Source organism: Artemia sp. Qi Xiang Cuo, chromosome 6 (genome assembly GCF_049724085.1).
Source record: "Artemia sp. Qi Xiang Cuo chromosome 6, ASM4972408v1, whole genome shotgun sequence".
Taxonomy (NCBI): domain Eukaryota; kingdom Metazoa; phylum Arthropoda; class Branchiopoda; order Anostraca; family Artemiidae; genus Artemia; species Artemia sp. Qi Xiang Cuo.
In genome coordinates, this window is record NC_142799.1 from 44,413,248 (window position 1) to 44,438,760 (window position 25,513).

General features: G+C 33.8%; 1 protein-coding gene across 1 annotated transcript in view; it reads left to right on the forward strand.

The window, feature by feature from the left end:
- The window catches only part of LOC148951263 (major facilitator superfamily domain-containing protein 12-like), a 237,112-nt gene that overhangs the window by 72,691 nt on the left and 138,908 nt on the right, over positions 1-25,513 (forward strand). The window contains exon 3 of the mRNA XM_089091046.1: positions 25,136-25,337. Within this exon, the coding sequence (XP_088947172.1) occupies positions 25,136-25,337 (202 nt within the window). The remainder of the gene's footprint in view (positions 1-25,135; positions 25,338-25,513) is intronic.

Here is a 25,513-nt window from a genome sequence, read left to right on the forward strand (position 1 = left end):
ACTCGTTTTAAGATTTATTTATTCATTTACATTAGTATATATTGTACGTTTGATTGTAGTGATTGTTTATTTAATTTCTTCTTGTTTTAAGTTTCATTTATACTTCGATAGGAAAATATTATATTTTCGTTATAAGGTTGATTTCCGTTTTCAATCTAAGCATTACTCGCTTTAAGATCTATTTATTCATTTAGATTATTACTTTTTGTATGTGTTTTCCTATGATTCTTTATTTAATTTCTGTTCGTTTTGGGTTTTATTTACTCTTTAATAATAAGTTCTGGTCTTTTTGAGTTTGAATTCTAACAGGTATTTGTATCTGCTAAGCTTAAGTTAAAATGGCCTTTACTTTTCTTTGAAAAACTTATTTTTCGGAAAGTTTTTTTTAATTAATTTTTATTCCTTTTTGATTGCAAAAAGTTTAAAGTTTTTAAAAATGCCTTATTTCAAAATCAAACTTTTGAAAAAAAAATCAAATCTTCATCCAAGTATCAAAACTGGTACCAAAGTAAGAATATCAAAGTGAAAAAAGCTTGCCCTTATATTAGCTACGGATGCTCTATATGGGCAAGTAATTTTGTTACATGTTTCAAAAGAGTACAAAAACTTCAGAATAGAGCTGTAAAATTATTATCTGAATTTGATGATTCTGATGAGCTTCCTGCTTATGAGCATTTTAAAATGAATAAGTTAATGGATGTATCCCAAATTCGAGATTACCAAGTCGCGATTTTCTCGTATAAATATTTGAATCAGCTGCTCACCCCTGCTTTTGAAAATATTTTTACTTTTAATAGAGACCTTCATGATCATAATACAAGAAAAGCTGATGACTTAACTCATGAGTTTAGGAGCACCACTCGGCCATCTTTTGTGATTCGCCATTATGGTCCCCATGTTTGGAATATATTGCCCAAGTGTGTGAAAAATTCGCCTAGTCTTCCGGCTTTCCAGTCACGGGCAAAGAAGTTTCTTTTATCTCGTGAGTGAATTCGGTGTTATGCCCACTCCAGGTTGTCATTCTATTTAAGGTATTTCCCCGATTTAGCTTGCTTTTTTTATTTTTTTTTATCTACTTCTTGTCTTTTCCTCTTTCGCTTTTTTTTTCTTTATTCCTTCATCAGATAATTTTCTTGTGTGTTGAGTAGCAAGGTATGAATGCTATTTTAATTAGCTGAGAGTGATAACCTCGCTTGCCCTTTCAAGCTTATTGTCTTTCTTGGCAGGCGAAAGGCGAATAGTGTTTGTTTTCTTTTTTAATAAATGTATATCTCATATCTCATCTCATAAAAAAAGTTTGCCCTTTTGAAATGGGCCCCCTTTGAAATTTATACGACGACGTTTTCTGTATGAAGTGTGTCTGGGAAAAAACAAATGGAGTATGGAGGGAGGATAGCTGCCCTTCAATCACTTTTTACTCTTAAAAAGTGAATTACAACTTTCAGTTTCCTCTATTAAGTTTATTCGAGCATCCCTTCCATAACAACCATATATGCCCCCAGGGCACAACGCCTGCCCTCGGGCCCTGGGGGGCTGTGTCGACACCAGAGTTTGTGTTATCTGAACTTTAAACTATTTTTAACAAAATGTATATTTTAAAATTTTTATCTGATACATTTAGGGTGTGGAGGGGGATGGGTGGGTAGTTGCCCTCCAATCTCTTATGACTCTTAAAAAGTGAACGAGAACTTTCAATTTAAAATCAAATGAACTCTCTCCGAAGTTTATACAAGCTTTCCTTATATAAACACGATATATGCCCCCAGAGCATTACTTACAACGCCTGCCTTCGGGCCATGGGGGGTTGCGTCGACACAGAAGTTTTTCTTGTCTGACCTTTGATTTATTTTTAATGAAATGGCTATTTCAAAATTTTTATCAGATAGGATTGGAGAAAAAAGGGTGTGTGGTTTTGAGGGAGTTTAGTTGCCCTTGGATATCTTTTGACTCTTAAAAAGTGAACTAGAACTTTCACTTTCCAATCAAATGAGCCCTCTCTGAAGTTTATACGAGCGTTCCTTTCATACGAACCATACCCAGGACAACACTTACAACGCTTACCCCCTGGGGGGTTGTGTTGACACGGGAGTTTTTGCTATCTCAAAATTTGTAGCGGATGGGTTTGGGGAAAAAAGGGCATGGGGGGCGGTAGTTACCCTTTAATCTCGTGACTCTTAAAAAGGGAATTAGAACTTTCGATTTCCAATCAGATGAGCCCTCTATGAAGTTTATACGAGCATCCCTTTCATAAGAACCATACATGCCCTTAGGGCATAACTTAGAACGTCTTCTTCCGGGCCCCGGGGGGTTGTATGGACACCGGAGTTGTTTTTTTTTATCAAACCTTTGAACTATGTTTTCTTTTAACAAAATGTCGACCTCAAAATTTTCATCACATAGGTTTGGAACAAGAAGGCATGGGGGGCAAGCTGCCCTCGGATCTCTTTTGACTATTAAAAAGTGAACTCGAACTTTAAATTTCCAACCAAATGGGTCTTCTCTGAGGTTTATACGAGCATCCCTTTCGTAAGGGTAAAATATGCCCCAGTGCATAACTTACAAAACCTGCCCCCGGGCCCTGGGGGTTGTGTTGACACCCGAGTTTTTGTTGTCTAGCTTTCAAAATTTTTTTAACTTAATGGCTATCTCAAAATTTTTATTGGATGCATTCACGAAAAATGGGCGTGGGGGGGGGATAGTTGCCCTCAAATCTTTTTTTAGTCTCAAAAACTGAACTAGAACTTCCAATTTCAAATCAAATTAGCCCTCTCTGAAGTTTTTACGAGCATCCCTTCCATAAGAACCATATATTCCCCCAGGGCATAACTTACAACGCCTGCCTTCGGGCCCTGAGGGGCTATGTCGACCCCGGAGTTTTCGTTATATGGTCTTTGAACTATTTTTTTTTTAAATTGGTATATAAATTTCTTGTCAGATGGGTTTGAGAAAAAAAGGGTGTGGGGAGGGTGGGGTAAGTGCCCTCCAATCTCTTTTGACTTAAAAAGAGAACTAGAACTTTCAATTTCCAATCGAATGAGCTCTCTTTGAAGTTTATTCGAGCATCCCTTCCATAAGAACCATATATGCCTTCAGGGCAAAACATACAACGCCTGCCCCCGGGCTCTGGGGGGTTATGTCGACACCGGAGTTTTTGTTATATGGTCTTTGAATTATTTTTAACAAAATAGCTACCTCAAAATGTTTATCGGATGCATTTGGGAGAACAGGTCGTGGGGGGAGGGGGCTGATTACCCTCCAATCTCTTTTGACCCTTAAAATTGAACTAGAACTTTCAATTTCCAATCAAATGAACCCTCTCTAAAGTTTATACGAGCGTTCCTTCCATAAGAACCATATATGCCCCCAGGGCATAACTTATGACCCTTGCCCTGAAGACCTTTGGAGGAGTGTTATGATCAAAGATATAAATTCCAGAACTTTCAAAAACGTTGAACAAAATGGCTATCTCAAAATTTTGATTGGATGTGTTTGGGGATATGGTGGGCGTAGAACGGGTGTTAGTTGCCTTCCAATCACTTACGACTATTAAAAAGGGCGCTAGCCATTCAAATTTCCAATCGAATGAACCCCTTTTTGAAGTTTCTACGACAACACTTTCTATAAAAAACCTTATTTGCCCCCAGGGCATAACTTACAACCCTTACCCTGAGGGCTGTAGAGGGGGGGGGGGGTTGTCATCCTCAAAGACCTAATTTATAGAATTTTGATCCTCGTTGAACAAATAGCTATCTCAAAATTGTGATTGGATGTGTTTGGGGTAAGGGTGGGTGTGAGAGGGGGGTTAGTTGCCCTCCAATCAATTCCAACTATTAAAAAGGGCACTAGCCCTTTGAATTTCCAATAGAATGAGCCCTTTTTGAAGTTTCTACGATAAAGCTTACTATAAAAAGCTTAAATTCCCCCAGGGCATAACTTAGAGCCCTTGCCCTGAGGGCTTCGGGGGAGTGTCCTCCTCAAAAACAAAATTTATATGTGGAAATCGAATACGTAGAACAAAATGGCTATCTGAAAATTTTGAATGGATGTGTTTGGGGAAATGGTGGGCGTGGAAAGGATGTTCGTTGGCTTCTTCCAATCACTTTTGACCCTTAGAAAGGGCACTAGAACTTTCGATTTCCAATCGAGTGGCCCCTGTTTGAAGTTTTTACGACGACTTCTTCCATGTGAAGTGCTTCTGGGGAAAAAATTCTGGGGAAAAAATAAATAAATAAATCAATAAATAATAAAACATTTGAGCCGTATGGCCTTTACTCTAGGCAACGCTATAGGGTTGCCTCTGATATCTCAGGAACACTTACAAGTACCAATTTGAAATTTTCAGAGAATATTGAACAGGGTTTTGAACTAAATAGAAAGACATAATCCAGGTTGTCAAAAGTAACGTATCTACAAAATCTCATAAATGACTAAGGTTATAAAGTTGAGACTTTCAGGAAATTTTGATGGGCATGTTAAACGCAACCAAATTTCAAAATGAACTCTATTCCACGCTACGCCGTCCGCATGCTCACATCAAAGTCACAAATAAAAGGTCCAAAGATTCAGAATTAATGAAAGCTGAACGACGCCTCTGATGTGTATTTATTGATTTATTCCATTTTCATTCATATTTAATCTTTTGGACATTCTCCCAGGAAAATTCTTTCGATGCATTATCTTTAAATTACTTTTCAATAAAGAGCTTGTTTCAAGAGCTTATTCAGACCTAAGCCTTGATGCCAAATTTAATGAAATTTATATAATCATTATGTTGAACACAATGAAAGATAACGCTCAAATCGCCTTATGCAAATTGAGAGTTTAAATTAAAACCCAATTTTTTATTTCTTAAGCGGAAAATCTGAAAGCCAAGAATATATTCCAGTTTCTAAGCGAACCCTGGCAATAAAAACAGACAGATATTAATTTGAAAAAAAAAATCCGAAAGATGAGTTATTAAAAAAAGGTAATGAGTCATATTAGAACCCAAGCCAAGTATAAATTATGTCCCATAATAGTTCAAGCTTGAAACTACCAGAAATTACAATCGATGAATATCTGAAGACCAAAGGAAGGAAAACTACGATAGATCATCACGCCAAACATTAGGATAAAAACATTAGGAAATTCTGGTCGTTTGGACTACTCCCCGGGGCAATTCATACAATCATGGTTGCAAAGGCAGCTGCAACCTAGTAAAGAACGAACAGCAGCCCATAGTAACCAAAAATTTAAAAACGTGTTTTGAGTAAGACTCTCTTGTGAAAAAAAATAAACATTTGACACTGAATGAGGAATGGTAACTATTGTTTCGGTTAATCTTAAAAGTAAAAGTTTATTGCGAAAAGAAATTTATGGTGATTTCGAAAAAGATCCTGAAACCTCTCAAAAATGTCGTCAGATCAAAATCAAAAGTGTACCATTGGAATCATCATGGTCAAAAACCTTTACAGGGAAATTACAGTCTTTGTTAAACAACAAAGAAAATCGCTTTTTTGCATCGGTAGCACTGATCTGTCTCTCTTTTTTTTCCACCAGGGCTAGCGAATGATCAGAACATCATAGAGAGATCTGTCATAGCTTATTCGAATGGGCTATTCTTATCGGACATATCGATATCACGGGTATCAGTATGGGCGTATTGTTATTACGTGTTTTGGTATTGCCTGTATCTTAGACATATTTCTAGTAGCTTATATAAAAGATGTTGCTCATATATACGTCCTTCCTTCCTATAAGTTTCACCATCAGCAAGATCCAAATCATGGTTGAAGCGGCAAATGCAACCTAGTAAGGAACGAACAGCAGCCCATAGTAACCAAAAGTTAAAAAACGTGTTTTGAAAAAACTGTCTTGTGAAAATAAAATGGCCATCTGAAACTGATTCAGGAATGGTAACTATTGTTTCGGTTAATATTAAAAGTAAAAGTTTATTGCGAAAAGAAATTTATGGTGATTTCGAAAAAGATCCTGAAACCCCTTGAAAATGGCGTCAGATCAAAATAAGAAGCGTACCACTGCAATCAGCATGGTCCAAAATCTTTTATAGTATAATTACAGTAACCACATTGAACACCAAGGAAAATCACTTTTTTGCATGGGTAGCACTGTCGTCTCCTTTTTTTTCCTTTTTTTCGGCAGGGCTAACGAATGACCAGAAAATCATAGAGATGTTTAATGGCTCATTAGAATGAAAATTAAGTTTTCTAGTGTCCTTTTCAAGTGACCAAAAACATAGGAGGGCAAATAGCCCCCATCCCTACAGGCCCCCTCAGTAGTAAGTTATATAAAGCTTTCAACGATACATTCAACTATACATTTACGCCTCCAAGAATATGGTCAAAAGTGTATACAATATGAACGATACAATGGACTTGCGCAAGAAAAGCCCACATTTTTTAATTGTTTGATTGACCTGTTTGGGGAGATTACGTTCCTTGGCACCTTTTCAGAGCATGTACTTATGGATACCTTTCCAAGCAAGATGGTTGAACATGCTTTTACAATCGGAAACGTTTGATTGACATTTGCAAAAAGGGGTAATGGGATTTGCGAATTGGAGTGTAGGATTTGCGAATTTGATCCTATTAAGGATTGTCTTGAAATAAAAATTTTTAACAAGAAATGACTGAAAAGTGTTTTGGATAAGATGTGGTAATTGTTTACTGTATAATACAAAAGTGATGTTTTTGAAAGTGTTGTCAATTTTAAAAAGTATAGAAATTAAAAAATTTAACAAGAAATGGCTGAAAAGTGTGGTGAGGGAGATGGATGGCATGGAGGATTGAGTGGGATGAGGGTTCAGTTAAAGGGGGTATAGTTACAAGGGAGTTTAGTTAATAGGGGTCTAGTTGCACGAGGGTTCAGTCGCACGAGGGTTCAGGAGCCCGGCGGTTCAGTTTAACGGGGGTTCGGTTAAACAGGGGGTCAGTTACATGGGGGGGTCAGTTGCACGGGGGTTTAGTTAAATGGGGCTTGAGTTGCACGAGGGTTGAGCTGCGCGAGGGTTCAGTTGCACGGGGGTTCAGTTACACGGGGATTCAGTTATACGAGGTCTAGTTAAATGTGGTTGATTTGCATAGTCTCGTTGGAACAAATTGGAGTTCATACTTAAACAGTTCTTTTAAGAGCTATTGCTATGGAAATGATTCATTTTTGAACCGAAACTAGGCTTTTCTGACTGAAGATACACATTATAATCAGAAAATGTGAAAATGTACACAATTGAAACAGAGAAGTATGTGTTGACGATATTGTCTATAATTTCGTCTGAAAAATAGGAGTTCACGCTTAAAAAGTTCTATTAAGAGCTATTTCTATAGAAATGGTTCATTTTTGAACCAAAACTACGCTTTTCTGACTGAAGATACACAATATAATCAGAGAAATGTGTATTGATATTATTTTCTATAGTCTCGCTGGAAAAAATTGGAGTTCATACTTTAACAGTTCTATTAAGAGCTATTGCTATGGAAATGGCTCATTTTTGAATCGAAACTACGCTTTTCTGACTGAAGATGAACATTTGAATCAGAAAATGTGAAAATGTAAACAACTGAAACAGAGAAGTGTGTTTTGACTGTATTTTCTATAATTTCGTCTGAAAAATAGGAGTTCACATTAAAAAGTTCTATTAAGAGCTATTTTTATGGAAATGGTGCATTTTTGAACCAAAACTACGCTTTTCTGACTGAAGATATACATTATAATCAGAGAAATGTCTTTTGATAGTATTTTCTATAGTCTCATTGGAAAAAATTGGAGTTCATACTTAAACAGTTCTATTAAGAGCTATTGCTATGGAAATGGTTCATTTTTGAACCAAAACTACGCTTTTCTAACTGAAGATATACATTATAATCAGAGAAATGTGTTTTGATAGTATTTTCTTTATTTTCGTTTGAAAAAATTGGAGTTCATACTTAACAGTTCTATTAAGAGCTATTTTTAGGGAAATGGTTCATTTTTGAACAAAAACTACGCTTTTCTGACTGAAGATATACATTATATTCAGAGAAATGTGTTTTGATAGTATTTTCTATAGTCTCGTTGGAAAAAATTGGGGCTCATACTTAAAAAGTTCTATTAAGAGCTATTGCTATGGAAATGGCTCATTTTTGAATCGAAACTACGCTTTTCTGACTGAATATGAACATTTGAATCAGAAAAAGTGAAAATGTACACAGCTGAAACAGAGAAGTGTGTTTTGACCGTATTTTCTATAATTTCGTCTGAAAAATAGGAGTTCAAACTTAAAAAGTTCTATTAAGAGCTATTTTTATGGAAATGGTTCATTTTTGAACCAAAACTACGCTTTTTTGACTGAATATATACATTATAATCAGAGAATTGTGTATTGATAGTATTTTCTATAGTCTTGCTGGAAAAAATTGGAGTTCATACTTAAACAGTTCTACTAAGAGCTATTGCTATGGAAATGGCTCATTTTTGAATCGAAACTACGCTTTTCTGACTGAAGATGAACATTTGAATCAGAAAAAGTGAAAATGTACACAACTGAAACAGAGAAGTGTGTTTTAACCGTATTTTCTATAATTTCGTCTGAAAAATAGGAGTTCACATTAAAAAGTTATATTAAGAGCTATTTTTATGGAAATGGTTCATTTTTGAACCAAAACTACGCTTTTCTGACTGAAGATATACATTATAATCAGAGAAATGTGTTTTGATAGTATTTTCTATAGTCTCATTTGAAAAAATTGGAGTTCATACTTAAACAGTTCTATTAATAGCTATTGCTATGGAAATGGCTCATTTTTGAATCGAAACTACGCTTTTCTAACTGAAGATATACATTATAATCAGAGAAATGTGTTTCGATAGTATTTTCTATATTTTCGTTGGAAAAAATTGGAGTTCATACTTAAACAGTTCTATTAAGAGCTATTTTTATGGAAATGGTTCATTTTTGAACAAAAACTACGCTTTTCTGACTGAAGATATACATTATATTGAGAGAAATGTGTTTTGATAGTATTTTCTATAGTCTCGTTAGAAAAAATTGGGGCTCATACTTAAACAGTTCTATTAAGAGCTATTGCTATGGAAATGGCTCATTTTTGAATCGAAACTACGCTTTTCTGACTGAAGATGAACATTTGAATCAGAAAAAGTGAAAATGTACACAGCTGAAACAGAGAAGTGTGTTTTGACCGTATTTTCTATAATTTTGTCTGAAAAATAGGAGTTCAAACTTAAAAAGTTCTATTAAGAGCTATTTTTATGGAAATGGTTCATTTTTGAACCAAAACTACGCTTTTCTGACTGAAAATATACATTATAATCAGAGAAATGTGTATTGATAGTATTTTCTATAGTCTCGCTGGAAAAAATTGGAGTTCATACTTAAACAGTTCTATTAAGAGCTATTGCTATGGAAATGGCTCATTTTTGAATCGAAACTACGCTTTTCTGACTGAAGATGAACATTTGAATCAGAAAAAGTGAAAATGTACACAACTGAAACAGAGAAGTGGGTTTTGACCGTATTTTCTATAATTTCGTCTGAAAAATAGGAGTTCACATTAAAAAGTTATATTAAGAGCTATTTTTATGGAAATGGTTCATTTTTGAACCAAAACTACGCTTTTCTGAATGAAGATATACATTATAATCAGACAATTGTTTTTTGATAGTATTTTCTATAGTACCGTTGGAAAAAATTGGAGTTCATACTTAAAAAGTTCTATTGAGAGCTATTGCTATGGAAATGGTTCATTTTTGAACCAAAACTACGCTTTTCTAACTGAAGATATACATTATAATCAGAGAAATGTGTTTTGATAGTATTTTCTATATTTTCGTTGGAAAAAATTGGAGTTCATACTTAAACAGTTCTATTAAGAGCTATTTTTATGGAAATGGTTCATTTTTGAACAAAAACTACGCTTTTCTGACTGAAGATATACATTATAATCAGAGAATTGTGTATTGATAGTATTTTCTATAGTCTCGCTGGAAAAAAATGGAGTTAATAATTAAACAGTTCTATTAAGAGCTATTGCTATGGAAATGGCTCATTTTTTAATCGAAACTACGCTTTTCTGACTGAAGATACATATTTGAATCAGAAAAACTGAAAATGTACACAGCTGAAACAGAGAAGTGTGTTTTGACAGTATTTTCTATAATTTCGTCTTAAAAATAGGAGTTCACAGTTAAAAAGTTCTAGTAAGAGCTATTTTTATGGAAATGGTTCATTTTTGAACCAAAACTACGCATTTCTGACTGAAGATATATATTATAATCAGAGAAATGTGTTTTGATAGTATTCTCTATAGTCTCGTTGGAAAAAATTGGAGTTCTTACTTAAAAAGTTCTATTAAGTATGTCCTTCTGGTGGTGTTGCTATCATTGTCCGTGCCTCGCTTCGCGCCTCGACGTTTAAAGAAGCGGACTTTTATGTTGCAGTGAAAATTGAAAATACTGTAGTGCTCTCAGTCTATATGCCAACGAACTACAAGAATGTTCAATCTGACAATAAGTTTAATATTGCTTGTGGAAAAGTAGCCGCTGTTGCTACATTATGCGCGGCGGGAAAACTTTCATGTATTATTGCCGGAGATATGAACTCTAACCTCTCTGATGCTAATGATCCGAGAGGTCAAATCCTGCTCGACGCCTTCCCAAGTCTGAGGGTACTGAGAAATAGAGTAGACTTCACGTATGTGCATAATTCAGGTTCCACGTCCTCGCTTGACTTTCAGCTCTGCTCTCCAGACTTGAGGACTCACGGTGACTGTGAGGTAGATATCGGCTTTTGTGTTTCTGATCACCTTCCAGTGGCTAATACCTTCATTATTAATTACCTCCTGAATAATGCCCCAACTGATGCTCCAAAGGAGAAAAAGTGGTTCCAGAAGACTGAATGGCAAAAAGCTAATTTAGCCATGTTCAGGTCTGTGTGTGACGGAATTCTGGAAAAGATTAAGGTCCCTTTCCAGCTACTACTCCAAAGCTCACCAATTGAATGTGATGAGAAACAAATACTTCTAAATATCTACTGTAGTGAAATAACTCACGCCTTGCGCTGTGCAGAAAAAACCGCGGTTCCTATTCGTAAAGTGAGAATTGGGTCAGAAGTTCCAGGATGGTCGGAAAACCCAGCTTTGGTTAATGCGTGTCGACAAGCTAAAATGTGGTATAGTGTGTGGATTGATTCGGGCCGTCCTAAACATGGTGTTGTAAACAGTGTTCGATTTTATACAGAGCGGCAGTTCTCCAAATGTCTTGCCTTGCATCGCTATCGTGTGATTGATGAAAATAGTGAGTCGCTACGAGTCGATCCAAATAAAATTTGGAAGTTCATAAAAAAGAATCGATATGCTAAAGCACCTAGTAACGAATCCGCCCCTAGTGAAAGTGAATGGAATACTTATTTCGCGAGCAAGTTTGCTGCACCTGATCCTGAATTGGAGTGCAAGTTTGAGAGAGATCTTGATCTCTGTTTAGAATCCTTGGAACCGGATCTTGGCCATTCAGTGAGTGTGTCGGATGTTCGTTCGGCTATCCTTAAACTAAAAAAGAAGTACTCTAAAGGAGTAGATAATATCTGTGGTATGCATCTGATTCTCGGTAGTGAACTGTTAATAGTACATCTAGCACTTATGTTCCAAATGATTTTTAGTTGCGATCTAGTGCCAGATATTTTTTTTACTGGTGTAATCACCCCTGTTATCAAGAAAGGTAAAGACCCATCTGAATGTTGTTCTTACCGCCCGATAACCGTTGCTCCTGTTTTTTGTAAATTGTTAGAGTTATTAGTTATTGAGGAGATAAAGTATGTTTGTAGTACGCCAGACTCGCAGTTCGGTTTCAAGAGAAATATTAGCCACGAGCACGTGCATAGCCTATTGTCTAATGTTTTGTTGGATGCAGATGCTAAAGGTGACACCGTGGTACTTGCAGGCCACGACTTCCACGGGGCTTTTGATTCGGGTATCCATGCACAACTGCTTGTCTCTGCGTTTAAGAGAGGTCTTGACAGATCTATAATTGCTACTTATAGGAACATGTATTTTAAGTTGAAGGTTAGAGTAAGGGTACAAAAATCCAGAGCCCGACAGCATCTGCTTTCGTCAAACCAGTACGAAAAGGCATTCACCAAGGGGCTTTATCATCACTGCCTCCTCATAATAACAGTATCATCGAGGCTCAGAAGACGGTGAAAACGGGCTGTGTTTTTCATGGACTTGATTTGTCTCTTGTTAATTATGCCAACGACATTTTAAATCTGAGTAGATCCGTCAGTGGCATAGAGAGTAATTTCAGAGTTTTGTCTAACGAATATGCTAGCATAGGCCTAGAATTCAACTCCAGCAAAAGTGAGGTGGTCGTCTTCAATGGTTGTAAGAATGAGTTGGCACCTGTAATATTTGCACTAGGTAGTAATACTGTTACTGCAGCAGCATCAATGACTTACCGTGGTTTGCCAATTGGGTCTAATCTTAAAGCTACCCGGTCCTGTCTAATAAATGATTTCAAACAGAAAGTCCAAAAAGCGTATGGGATGATTTTATCATGCAAACGCCTATATAACCGCCGCATTCTAGCACGGATCTTCAATTCCTTTGCCACCCCTCATGTCTTAGCTTTGTCACCTTTCTGGTCTTTGTTCACTGTTGATGATAAAAAAACAATCCGTAGAGTGGTCTATAAGTTTGAAAAATATCTGCTTAGCCTTCCCCCCTGGCAAAGAAACCGCCCGATTTCATCACGTTACGGACTCGATGACCCCTTTGTCGTGATCGTGAACAGGAGGGAAAAGTTCCTGAAATCTTTAGACCAAATGTATAGTATGTTTGAAGCGATAGTTAGTACTGTGTAATTGCTGTCTTTTTATGTAATTAGTTTTTTCAGTGGTTTTTGACGTATTATTTTAAGTTTCTCGGGTGTTTGATGTATTGTTGTTTTCTTTTCATTTTCTCTCTACTCCATTTTTGCTTTTTTGTATTGTTAAAGATGGGTAATAAAAATCATTCATTCGTTCATTAAGAGCTATTGCTATGGAAATGGTTCATTTTTTAACCAAAACTACGCTTTTCTGACTGAAGATATACATTATAATCAGAGAAATGTGTTTTGATAGTATTTTCTATATTTTCGTCTTAAAAATAGGAGTTCACACTTAAAAAGTTCTATTAAGAGCTATTTTTATGGAAATGGTTCATTTTTGAACCAAAACTACGCTTTTCTGACTCAAGATATACATTATAATCAGAGAATTGTGTTTTGATAGTATTTTCTATAGTATCATTGGAAAAAATTGGAGTTCATACTTAAACAGTTCTATTAACACCTATTTCTATGGAAATTCCTCATTTTTGAATTGAAACTATGCTTTTCTGACTGAATATACACATTTGAATAAGAAAATGTGAAAATGTACACAATTGAAACAGAGAAATGTATTTTGACCATATTTTCCATAATTTCCTCTCAAAAATTGGAGTTCACACATAAAAAGTTCTATTAAGAGCTATTTCTATGGAAATGGTTCATTTTTGAATCAAAACTAATCTTTTCTGACTGAAGATATACATTATAATCAGAGAAATGTGTTTTGATAGTATAGATGACATAATGACATATCCAACAACGGATGTTGATAAAGAATTTATTCATTCTGATACCTAGATTTTGTCAATGTTACCTCATGTGTCTGACAATAGATGTATGCAAATTCCTTTTCTCAAATCTCCGATGTTTTAATATACATTCTAAACTGTTGATATGCTAGCTTACTCTAAAAATAGTGAAAATATAACAATGTAATGCATAATAAATTTTTAATGAAATAATGCTATGTAGAATATTAATACAAAATTATATTTTGACACATAGTCATACAAACGTTCACTCTTAAACATCCAGAAACGATGGTCCCATGATATGGAATAGTTTTTACCATGTCTAATGCATTTATCACGATCAGGTTTGTCCTTAGGTATCCAGTGCACGAAGGACCTGACCTCGTCTTCAGGACGATGATAAACCCCTTCAAATTTAGGAAACTTAAATTCTTCTAGATTGAAAAGTGGAATCCTAGGGTCATATTTTTGAATTAAAACTTTATATGTAGGTACATTACCCTTTACATAGAGTGCTTCAACCCCAAAAAAGCTGCAAATTTCACTGATTTTCTCTTGGACATTTCTCAGTTCCTGACCACTGTTATTAAGTGGTGTAATCACTCTATCGTAGAATCCCAGTCTGTTTATACGATGTAATGTAGTACTCCACAAGCTTTTATCATTCTCATACATGTTGTAGTTCACTATCCAATGATAACAGTCAATTTCTTCAAGTTCCATTGACAATAACAAAAATGCACATTCAAATATAACACCGCAAGATGATTTTTTCAAACTCATAAATTCTGTGTCATAGAGTCCTATCATCTTGGAAGGTATTAATGTACTTGTTAAGAAGAGAAATACATCATCAAACTTTTATACCTTCGCTCAAGGTCGAATGGAGTTATGGCTAAGGGGGATGACTCCTAAAAGCATCTGAATTCATTTTGGGGAGGAGTCATAAGACCCTTAGAATTCATTGCGGGGAGGAGTCATAGAACTCTCGGTATCTCTTGCATGCAAATGAAGTCTGGAAATTACATTTTTTTTAATTTCTATATTGTGCATCCAAGAGGTGAATTCAAGAAAGATATTTTGTCATTTTAAGATATGTACAAAAGAAAAAGATAAAAAATAAATAAAGTTGAATAATTTCGAAGTTTAAAAAAAAATAGTTTGTTTTATGGAAAAAAAATTATTGAATTAGAGCCATCAGTCCTCATCATTATGAGTATCCAAAACTGGACTTAAGTTTCATATTTGAACTAGAGAATTGTATTTTCCATAATTTTCTTACAAGAAACTAGAGTTTACGGTCAAAAAACCCTTATTAGCTCAGATTTTAAGGAAATAGTTGTATTTTTCAATCCAAAAATATACTTAAGTTTCTCATTTGAACCAGAGAATTGTATTTTCCATAATTTTCTTACAAAAAACTAGAGTTTACGGTCAAAAACCGTTAATAGCTCAGATTTTACGGAAATAGTGTGTCTGACAATAGATGTACGCAAATTCCTTTTCATACATCTTTGATGTTTTAATGGACATTCTAAACGCTTGATATGCTAGCTTACTCTAAAAAATAATGAACACATAACAATGTAATATTTTTAATGAAATAATGCAATGTAGAATATTAATGCAAAAATATATTATGATACATTATTAATATCAATGATTATCTTTGGAAATTTTGAATCTGTTCCATAAAATAGTTCACCATGTTCTCTCTTGATAATGGAGTTATTGTCTTCTCTTAGTTCATAATCAGAAAAATAATCATTATTCCATTTTGAATCATACACAATTTTTACTGGTGTCTCATGAACAGGCTCAATATGCTTTTAACAGCCTCTATTTTCTGTCCGTTTTTAAGTTTTGATGTTGCTCCTTACTTTCAGTTGAAGAAACGATATTCCAATTCTTGCATTTCACGAAAGAAATTCAAAATGAACTTTGAAATATTATGAGAATGTAACTGTGACAAGGTAAAGCACAACAAAACCCTACTGAAATATTCCAACTCTTGCATTTCAATGAAAGAAATTCAAAATGAACTATGAAAATCAACAGAATGTAGCTGTGACAAGGTAAAGCACAACAAAACACTACTGAAATATTCCAACTCTTGCATTTCACGACAGAAATCCAAAATGAACTTTTAAAAATCAAGAGAATGTAGCTGTGACAAGGTACAGCACAACAAGTCACTACTGAAATATTCCAACTCTTGCATTTCACGACAGAAATTCAAAATGAACTTTGAAAAATCATGAGAATGTAGCTGTGACAAGGTAAACCACGACAAGATACTACTGAAATATTCCAATTCTTGCATTTCACGAAAGAAATTCAAAATGAAATTTGAAAAATTAAGAGAATGTAACTATGACAAGGTAAAGCACAACAAAACACTACTGAAATATTCCAACTCTTGCATTTCTATGAAAGAAATTCAAAATGAACTATGAAAATCAACAGAATGTAACTGTGACAAGGTAAAGCACAACAAAACACTACTGAAATATTCCAACTCTTGTATTTCACGACAGAAATTCAAAATGAACTTCGAAAAATCAACAGAATGTAACTGTGACAAGGTAAAGCACAACAAGTCAATACTGAAATATTCCAACTCTTGCATTTCAACGAAAGAAGTCCAAAATAAACTTTGAAAAATCATGAGAATGTAGCTGTGACATTGTAAACCAATACAAGACACTACTTAAATATTTCAATTATTGTATTTCGCGAAAGAAATTCAAAATGAACTTTGAAAAATTAAGAGAATGTAACTGTGACGAGGTAAAGCACAACAAAACACTACTGAAATATTCCAACTCGTGCATTTCAATGAAAGAAATTCAAAATGAAGTATGAAAATCAACAGAATGTAACTGCGACACGGTAAAGAAAAACATAACACTACTGAAATATCCCAACTCTTGCATGTGACGAGATAAATTCAATATGAACTTCGAAAAATCATCAGAATATAACTGTGACAAGGTAATGCACAACAAGTCACTAATGAAATATTCCAACTCTTGCATTTCACGACAGTAATTCAAAATGAACTTTGAAAAATCACGAGAATGTAGCTGTGACAAGGTAAACCACGACAAGACACTACTGAAATATTCCAATTCTTGCAATTCACGAAAGAAATTCAAAATGAACTTTGAAAAATTAAGAGAATGTAACTGTGACAAGTTAAAGCACAACAAAACACTACTGAAACATTCCAACTCTTGCATTTCAATGAAAGAAATTCAAAATGAACTATGAAAATCAACAGAATGTAACTGTGACAAGGTAAAGCACAACAAAACACTACTGAAATATTCCAACTCTTGCATTTCAATGAAAGAAATTCAAAATGAACTATGAAAATCAACAGAATGTAACTGTGACAAGGGAATGCACAACAAAACACTACTGAAATATTCCAACTCTTGCATTTCACGACAGAAATTCAAAATGAACTTCGAAAAACTCAAGAGAATGTAACTGTGACAAGGTAAAGCACAACAAGTCACTACTGAAATATTCCAACTCATGCATTTCACGACAGAAATTCAAAATGAACTTTGAAAAATCATGAGAATGTAGACAAGGTAAACCACGACAAGACACTACTGAAATATTCCAATTCTTGCATTTCACGAAAGAAATTCAAAATGAACTTTGAAAGATTAAGAGAATGTAACTGTGACAAGGTAAAGCACAACAAAACACTACTGAAATATTCCAACTCTTGCATTTCAATTAAATAAATTCAAAATTAACTATGAAAATAAACAGAATGTAACTGAGACACGGTAAAGCACCACAAAACACTACTGAAATATTACAACTCTTTCATTTAAACGAAAAAATTCAAAATGAACTATGAAAATCAACAGAATGTAACTGTGACAAGGTAAAGCACAACAAAACACTACTGAAATATTCCAACTCTTGCATTTCACGACAGAAATTCAAAATAAGCTTCGAAAAATCAAGAGAATGTAACTGTGACAAGGTAAAGCACAACAAGTCACTACTGAAATATTCCAACTCTTGCATTTCACGACAGAAATCATTTCTTGTTAAAACTTTATTTTCAACTAATTCATTTGGGTTTTCGAAAGCAATTCATAGCTCTTAATAGAACTTTTTAAGTGTGAACTCCTATTTTTTCAGTCGAAATTATAGAAAATTTGATCAAAAACCCATTTCTTGGATCTTCAGTCAGAAAAGCGTGGTTTTAGATCGAAATGAGTCATTTTCATAAAAATAGCTCTTAATGAAACTTTTTAAGTGTGAAATCCATTTTATGCAGCAAAATTACAGAAAATACGATCAAGATACATTTGCCTGATTCAATTGTGTATTTTCAGTCAGAAAAGCATAGTTTTGGTTCCAAAATGAGTCATTTTCCACAAAAAAATAATTTTTTATAAATATAATTTTTTCAATTATAAAAAATATAAATTTTTTCAATTTCAATTCACAAATGAGCCATTTCCATAGCAATAGCTCTTAATAGAATTGTTTAAATATGAACTCCAATTTTTTCCAACGAGACTATAGAAAATACTACCAAAACACATTTCTCTGATTATAATGTATATCTTCAGTCAGAAAAGCGTAGTTTTGGTTCAAAAATGAACCATTTCCATAAAAATAGCTCTTAATAGAACTTTTCAAGTGTGAACTCCTATTTTTCAGACGAAAATATAGAAAATACTATCAAAACACATTTCTCTGATTATAATGTATATCTTCAGTCAGAAAAGCGTAGTTTTGGTTCAAAAATGAACCATTTCCATAGCAATAGCTCTTAATAGAATTGTTTAAGTATGAACTCCAATTTTTTCAATTTCGATTCAAAAATGAGCCATTTCCATAGCAATAGCTCTTAATAGAATTGTTTAAGTATGAACTCCAATTTTTTCCAACGAGACTATAGAAAATACTATCAAAACACATTTCTCTGATTATAATGTATATCTTCAATCAGAAAAGCGTAGTTTTGGTTCAAAAATGAACTATTTCAATAAAAATAGCTCTTAATATAACTTTTTAAGTGTGAACTCTTATTTTGTCAGACGAAAATATAGAAAATACTATCAAAACACAATTCTCTGATTATAATGTATATCTTCAGTCAGAAAAGCGTAGTTTCGGTTCAAAAATGAAGCATTTCCATAGAAATAGCTCTTAATAGAACTTTTTAAGTATGAACTCCAATTTTTTCCAACGAGACTATTGAAAATACTATCAAAACACATTTCTCTGATTATAATGTATATCTTCAGTCAGAAAAGCGTAGTTTTGATTCAAAAATGAACCATTTCCATAAAAATAGCTCTTAATAGAACTTTTTAAGTGTGAACTCCTATTTTTCAGACGAAATTATAGAAAATACCGTCAAAACACACTTTTCTGTTTCAATTGGGTACATTTTCACATTTTCTTATTCAAATGTGCATATTCAGTCAGAAAAGCATAGTTTCAACTCAAAAATGAGCCATTTCCATAGCAATAGCTCTTAATAGAATTGTTTAAGTATGAACTCCAATTTTTTCCAACGAGACTATAGAAAATACTATCAAAACACATTTCTCTGATTATAATGTATATCTTCAGTCAGAAAAGCGTAGTTTTAGTTCAAAAATAAACCATTTCCATAACAATAGCTCTTAATAGAACTTTTTTAGTATGAACTCCTATTTTTCAGAAGAAAATATAGAAAATACTATCAAAACACATTTCTCTGATTATAATGTATATCTTCAGTCAGAAAAGCGTAGTTTTGGTTCAAAAATGAACCATTTCCATAGCAATAGCTCTTAATAGAACTGTTTAAGTATGAACTCCAATTTTTTCCAACGAGACTATAGAAAATACTATTAAAACACATTTCTCTGATTATAATGTATATCTTCAGTCAGAAAAGCGTAGTTTTGGTTCAAAAATGAACCATTTCCATAGCAATAGCTCTTAATAGAACTTTTTAAGTTTGAACTCCTATTTTTCAGACGAAATTATAGAAAATACGGTCAAAACACACTTCTCTGTTTCAGTTGGGTACATTTTCACATTTTCTGATTCAAATGTGTATCTTCAGTCAGAAAAGCATAGTTTCGATTCAAAAATGAGCCATTTCCATATCAATAACTCTTAATAGAACCGTTTAAGTATGAGCCCCAATTTTTTCGAACGAGACTATAGAAAATACTATCAAAACACATTTCTCTGAATATAATGTATATCTTGAGTCAGAAAAGCATAGTTTTAGTTCAAAAATGAAATATTTCCATAACAATAGCTCTGAATACAACTTTGTTAGTGTGAACTCATATTTTTCAGACGAAAATATAGAAAATACTATCAAATACATTTCTCTGATTATAATGTATATCTTCAGTCAGAAAAGCGTAGTTTTGGTTCAAAAATGAACCATTTCCATAGAAATAGCTCGTAATAGAATTTTTTAAGTATGAACTCCAGTTTTTTCCAACGAGACTATAGAAAATACTGTTAAAACACAATTCTCTGATTATAATGTATATCTTCAGTCAGAAAAGCGTAGTTTTGATTCAAAAATGAACCATTTCCATAAAAATAGCTCTTAATAGAACTTTTTAAGTGTGAAGTCCTATTTTTCAGACGAAATTATAGAAAATACGGTCAAAACACACTTCTCTGTTTCAGCTGTCTATATTTTCACTTTTTCTGATTCAAATGTGTATCTTCAGTCAGAAAAGCGTAGTTTCGATTCAAAAATGAGCAATTTTCATAGCAATAGCTCTTAATAGAACTGTTTAAGTATGAACTCCAATTTTTTCCAGCGAGACTATAGAAAATACTATCAATACACAATTCTCTGATTATAATGTATATCTTCAGTCAGAAAAGCGTAGTTTTTGTTCAAAAATGAGCCATTTCCATAAAAATAGCTCTTAATAGAACTGTTTAAGTATGAGCTCCAATTTTATCCAACGAAAATATAGAAAATACTATCAAAACACATTTCTCTGATTATAATGTATATCTTCAGTCAGAAAAGCGTAGTTTTGGTTCAAAAATGAACCATTTCCATAGAAATAGCTCTTAATAGAACTGTTTAAGTATTAACTCCAATTTTTTCCAATGAGACTATAAAAAATACTATCAAAACACATTTCTCTGATTATAATGTATATCTTCAGTCAGAAAAGCGTAGTTTTGGTTCAAAACTGAACCATTTCCATAAAAATAGCTCTTAATAGAACTTTTTAAGTGTGAACTCCTATTTTTCAGACGAAATTATAGAGAATACGGTAAAAACACACTTCTCTGTTTCAGCTGTGTATACTTTCACTTTTTCTGATTCAAATATTTATCTTCAGTCAGAAAAGCGTAGTTTCGATTCAAAAATGAGCCATTTCCATAGCAATAGCTCGTAATAGAACTTTTTAAGTATGAACTACAATTCTTTCCAGCGAGACTATAGAAAATACTATCAATACACAATTCTCTGATTATAATGTATATCTTCAGTCAGAAAAGCGTAGTTTTGGTTCAAAAATGAACCATTTCCATAAAAATAGCTGTTTAGAACTGTTTAAGCGTGAACTCCTATTTTTCAGACGAAATTATAGAAAATATCGTCAAAACACACTTCTCTGTTTCAATTGTGTACAGTTTCACATTTTCTGATTCAAATGTGTATCTTCAGTCAGAAAAGCATAGTTTCGATTCAAAAATGAACCATTTCCATAGAAATAGCTCTTAATAGAACTGTTTAAGTATGAACTACGATTTTTTCCAACGAGACTATGCAACTCAACCACATTTAACTAAACCCCGTGTAACTGAATCCGCATGTAACTGAACCCCCGTGCAACTGAACCCTCGTGCAACTCAACTCCCGTGCAACTCAAGCCCCATTTAACTAAAGCCCCGGGCACCTTTCCCCCCCCGGGCACTGACCCCCTGTCTCACCGACACTCCGTACCCCTGACCCCCCGGGCTACTGAACCCTCGTGCTACTGAACCCTCGTGAAACTCGACCCCATTTAACTAAACCCCCGTGTAGCTGTACCCCCTTTAACTGAACTCTCATGCCACTCAACCATCCATGCAACCCATCTCCCTCAAAACACTTTTCAGCCATTTCTTGTTAAATTTTTTAATTTCTAAACTATTTTAAATTGACAACGCTGTCCAAAACATCAGTTGTGTATTATACAGGGCACAATCCCCCCATCTCCTCCAAAACACTTTTCAGTCATTTCTTGTTAAAAAATTTTATTTCAAGTCAATCCTTAATAGGATCAAATTCGCAAATCCTACACTCCAATTCGCAAATCCCATTACCCCTTTTTGCAAATGTTAATCAAACGTTTCCGATTGTAAAAGCATGTTTAACCATCTTGCTTGGAAAGGTATTCATAAGTACATGCTCTGAAAAGGTGCCAAGGAAAGTAATCTCCCCAAACACGTCAATCAAACAATTAAAAAATGTGGGTTTTTCTTGCGCAATTCCAATGTATCGTTCATATTGTATACACTTTTGACCATATTCTTGTAGGCGTGAATGTATAGTTGAATGTATAGTTGAAAGCTTTATATAACTTACTACTCCCCTCCCACAAAAGAAGTCTTATAAAAATTTTGAGATAGCCATCTTGTTTAATATAGTTCAAAGGTCCAGTATATATGGTTTTGATAATAATATGGCCCTCCATAGTCCCTGGGGAAGGACTGTATGTGGTATCGGGCGTATTGATGTCAAGCGTATCGGCAACAACAAGAAAAATCACTTTTTTGGACGTATTGTTATTGGGCGTATTGTTGTCGCCGGTATCTTAGACAGATTTTCAGTAGCTCATATAAAAGATATTGCTCATATTTACGTCCTTCCTATTACTTCCATAATCAGCAAGCTCCAAATTGCACTAAAAACGGCACTTTTGGTACCAACGAATGACGTAATTTTTTCAAAATCCTGTGGGGGGGGGGGAAACTAGAGCCAATTCTCCCAAATATAGTTAAAATGACAGAGAAAACTGAAAAACGAGCAATGTAGTAATGAAAAAGGTAAAGATGTACTAAAAGAACTGACCTGTTTCAGTGGATGCTTGAATTATGTAGGCTTATCTTAAATTTGACAACATTTTTGGAGAAACTAAATATCACGGTTACAGCGGCAGCTGCAACCATGTAAAGAGCGAACCACAGCCCATAGTAACCAAAAGTTAAAAACCGCGTTAAAAAAAAATTTTTCTAGTGAAAAAATTGCCATCTGACACTGATTGAGGAATGATGACTATTATTTCCGTTTGTCTTAAAAGTACAAGTTTATTGCGAAAAGAAATTTATAATGATTTTGAAAATTAGCCTGAAACCCCTCTAAAATGGCGTCAGATCAAAATGGAAAATGTACCATTGGAATCAGCATGGTTGGAAACCTTTTACATGGAAATTACAGTTCCCCTCCTTAAACAACAAAGAAAATTGCTTTTTTGCATCGGTAGCACTGATTTGTTTCCCGTTTTTTATTCTTTCTTTTTTTTCTAGCAGGGCTAGGGGGTGGCCAGAACATCATAGGGAGATGCGTAATAGCTCATTCGAAAGGGAATTACATTTGTAAGTCCCCCTTTTAAGCGACCAAAGAGATTGGTGGGCAACTAGCCCCCACTCCCTAGAGACCCCCTCCCGCCAAAGTCATCCAATTGGAATTTTGAGATAGCCATTTTGTTCAACATAGTTCAAAGGTTTAATATTTAATTGTTTTAGTGATTCTTAATTGCTACTAAATTTAATTTTTTAAAAACAAAGGAAATCTATTTTGATATTAAAACCAAGAATTACAGATCTTTATCTTGTTAAAAAAAAAAAAAAACACGATTACTTTTCAGATAGTCCACTATTTTTCCAAATATGATGCACTCAAATTGACAAACATATCCTGGGAAGGCTCATTTTAAACCTATTACTCATATCTACGTAGTTTTTATCAATTTTACCATACAAAAGTGCCATATAGCGCTAAAAACGGCACTTTTTGTATCACTTCTTAAGTGGAAGAATTTGGAAGCATAAAACGGTACCATTGCAATAATTATGGTCCAGAGCCCTTAACTGGAGGTTTATTATACCCCTCACATATAGTCCCCCCTCCAGGTCCTCTTAGCAAGTTTTATAAATCGCCTACTCATCTTAAAAGTAAAAGATTATTGCGAAAAAATTTAACTAAAACTAAAAACTTTTCAACTGAAATCTACCAAAAACTAAGCTTAAATGATCAACAGTTTTGAATTGAACCTTTAAACTTCACTCTGTGATGAAGCCTGTGTGCTAGTTCTAACGGCGGTGAATGAGGGGAAAGGACGTTTATGCCCCCTTGCTTATTTACTCCTTCCTAGGTTTTGAAAAATACTTTTTTTGGTCATTTCATTGGAAAAGATACTTTTTTCATTTAAAAAAAATGGGGGAAACAATCTAAAGCACACTTTATGAGAATGTGCTGCCAAGTGAAATTTATAATAAGCGATTAGGCATAAACATAAGCTTTTAAATGAGCCCATAAATAGCTTTCTGTTAGTAAAGAAGTCTTCTAGTTTTTGTTATTTATTAGGCGATCAATAAAGTCCTGTCTTCACTAAGACCTTACCTGGCGAAGTTGGCTAAGTAAAAGCAGCCTTTTGCTCAACAAAAAACACACATTTCTGAAAAACATGTATTATTTTGTGAAGTATGGATAATGAACTTTATGTTATAGACTGAAAGCCTTTTGTAGCTGTCAAGGTTGTTGCAGTATTTTCTAGAGTTGTCTTATCTCCCCTAGATCGGTGATAATTAGGAACTATATTAAAATAAGTTTTCAACTGAAACTAAGGAGTGCCATTAAAACTTAAAACGAACATACGTTATTCCGTATAAATAAAAAAAGATCATGGCAGCGCTGCCATGACATACAATCTTAAATTGTAAGAAATATGCTTAAGTATTACTGGAAATGAAGATTAAATAAGATAATATGAACTCTGGAAATCCGATCATTTCTCTCTATACAAAAGTGAATTTCAAGCTATGATACTAATTCTAAAGCTAGTCTATAGTCCTATTACTATCAAGATGTCCTTTTTAGAACGAAAACGAGATCCAGTCATTGAACTGAGCCATTGTGCAGAAGTGATACCAAATTAAACGAAAGTAAAATAAAGCAACCATCCTAAAATACTTTATTTTTATTCCATAAAAAAGTCCTTAATTGGTTTGCTTTTACTGTACCAAAACTCCTATATTATTTTATGTTTTCAGTAAAGCGCTAGGTTTCTATAATCCTAGAAACATAGGGAAACATAATTAGTTGGTTTATTTGTACTAGTTTTATTGATATATGTTAGATAGGCTGTGAAGTAATAATTTTTGTTAGTTTTAAGTTTCAACTTCGCTCTTTACTTCTCTCGAAAAAATTAGTTTTTTTGAAATTAATTATATGTAAATGTCTTTCTTGCAAACACTGCACCTAGGATTTCTAAAAATCTCCGTATCTTTTTCAGGAACAGTGCTCGTTTGCTTTTCTTTCCCTTTCATCTTTGCTGGACTGGAGCTAAATACCTCTTTAACGACTTTGCTTGCTTTTCTTGTTCCGCTTGTAATTGTTTTTCAAATCGGATGGGCTGCAACACAAATATCTCATTTGGCACTGATTCCAGAACTGACCCCTGTTGAAGCGGAGAGAGACGAATTAAATATAATCAGGTAGTGTTTTTCACACTCCTATTTTATTTTTTTTTCCTAGTTTTTTCTTTCAAATTTTGGTATTTGAGTTATAAATAATGATATAATAAAAATAATAAAAATTCGTCGTCAATATCAGAAGAACAATAATAGCGATATTGATTTTAAATATTATTATTTTTGTCTATAAATTAAAT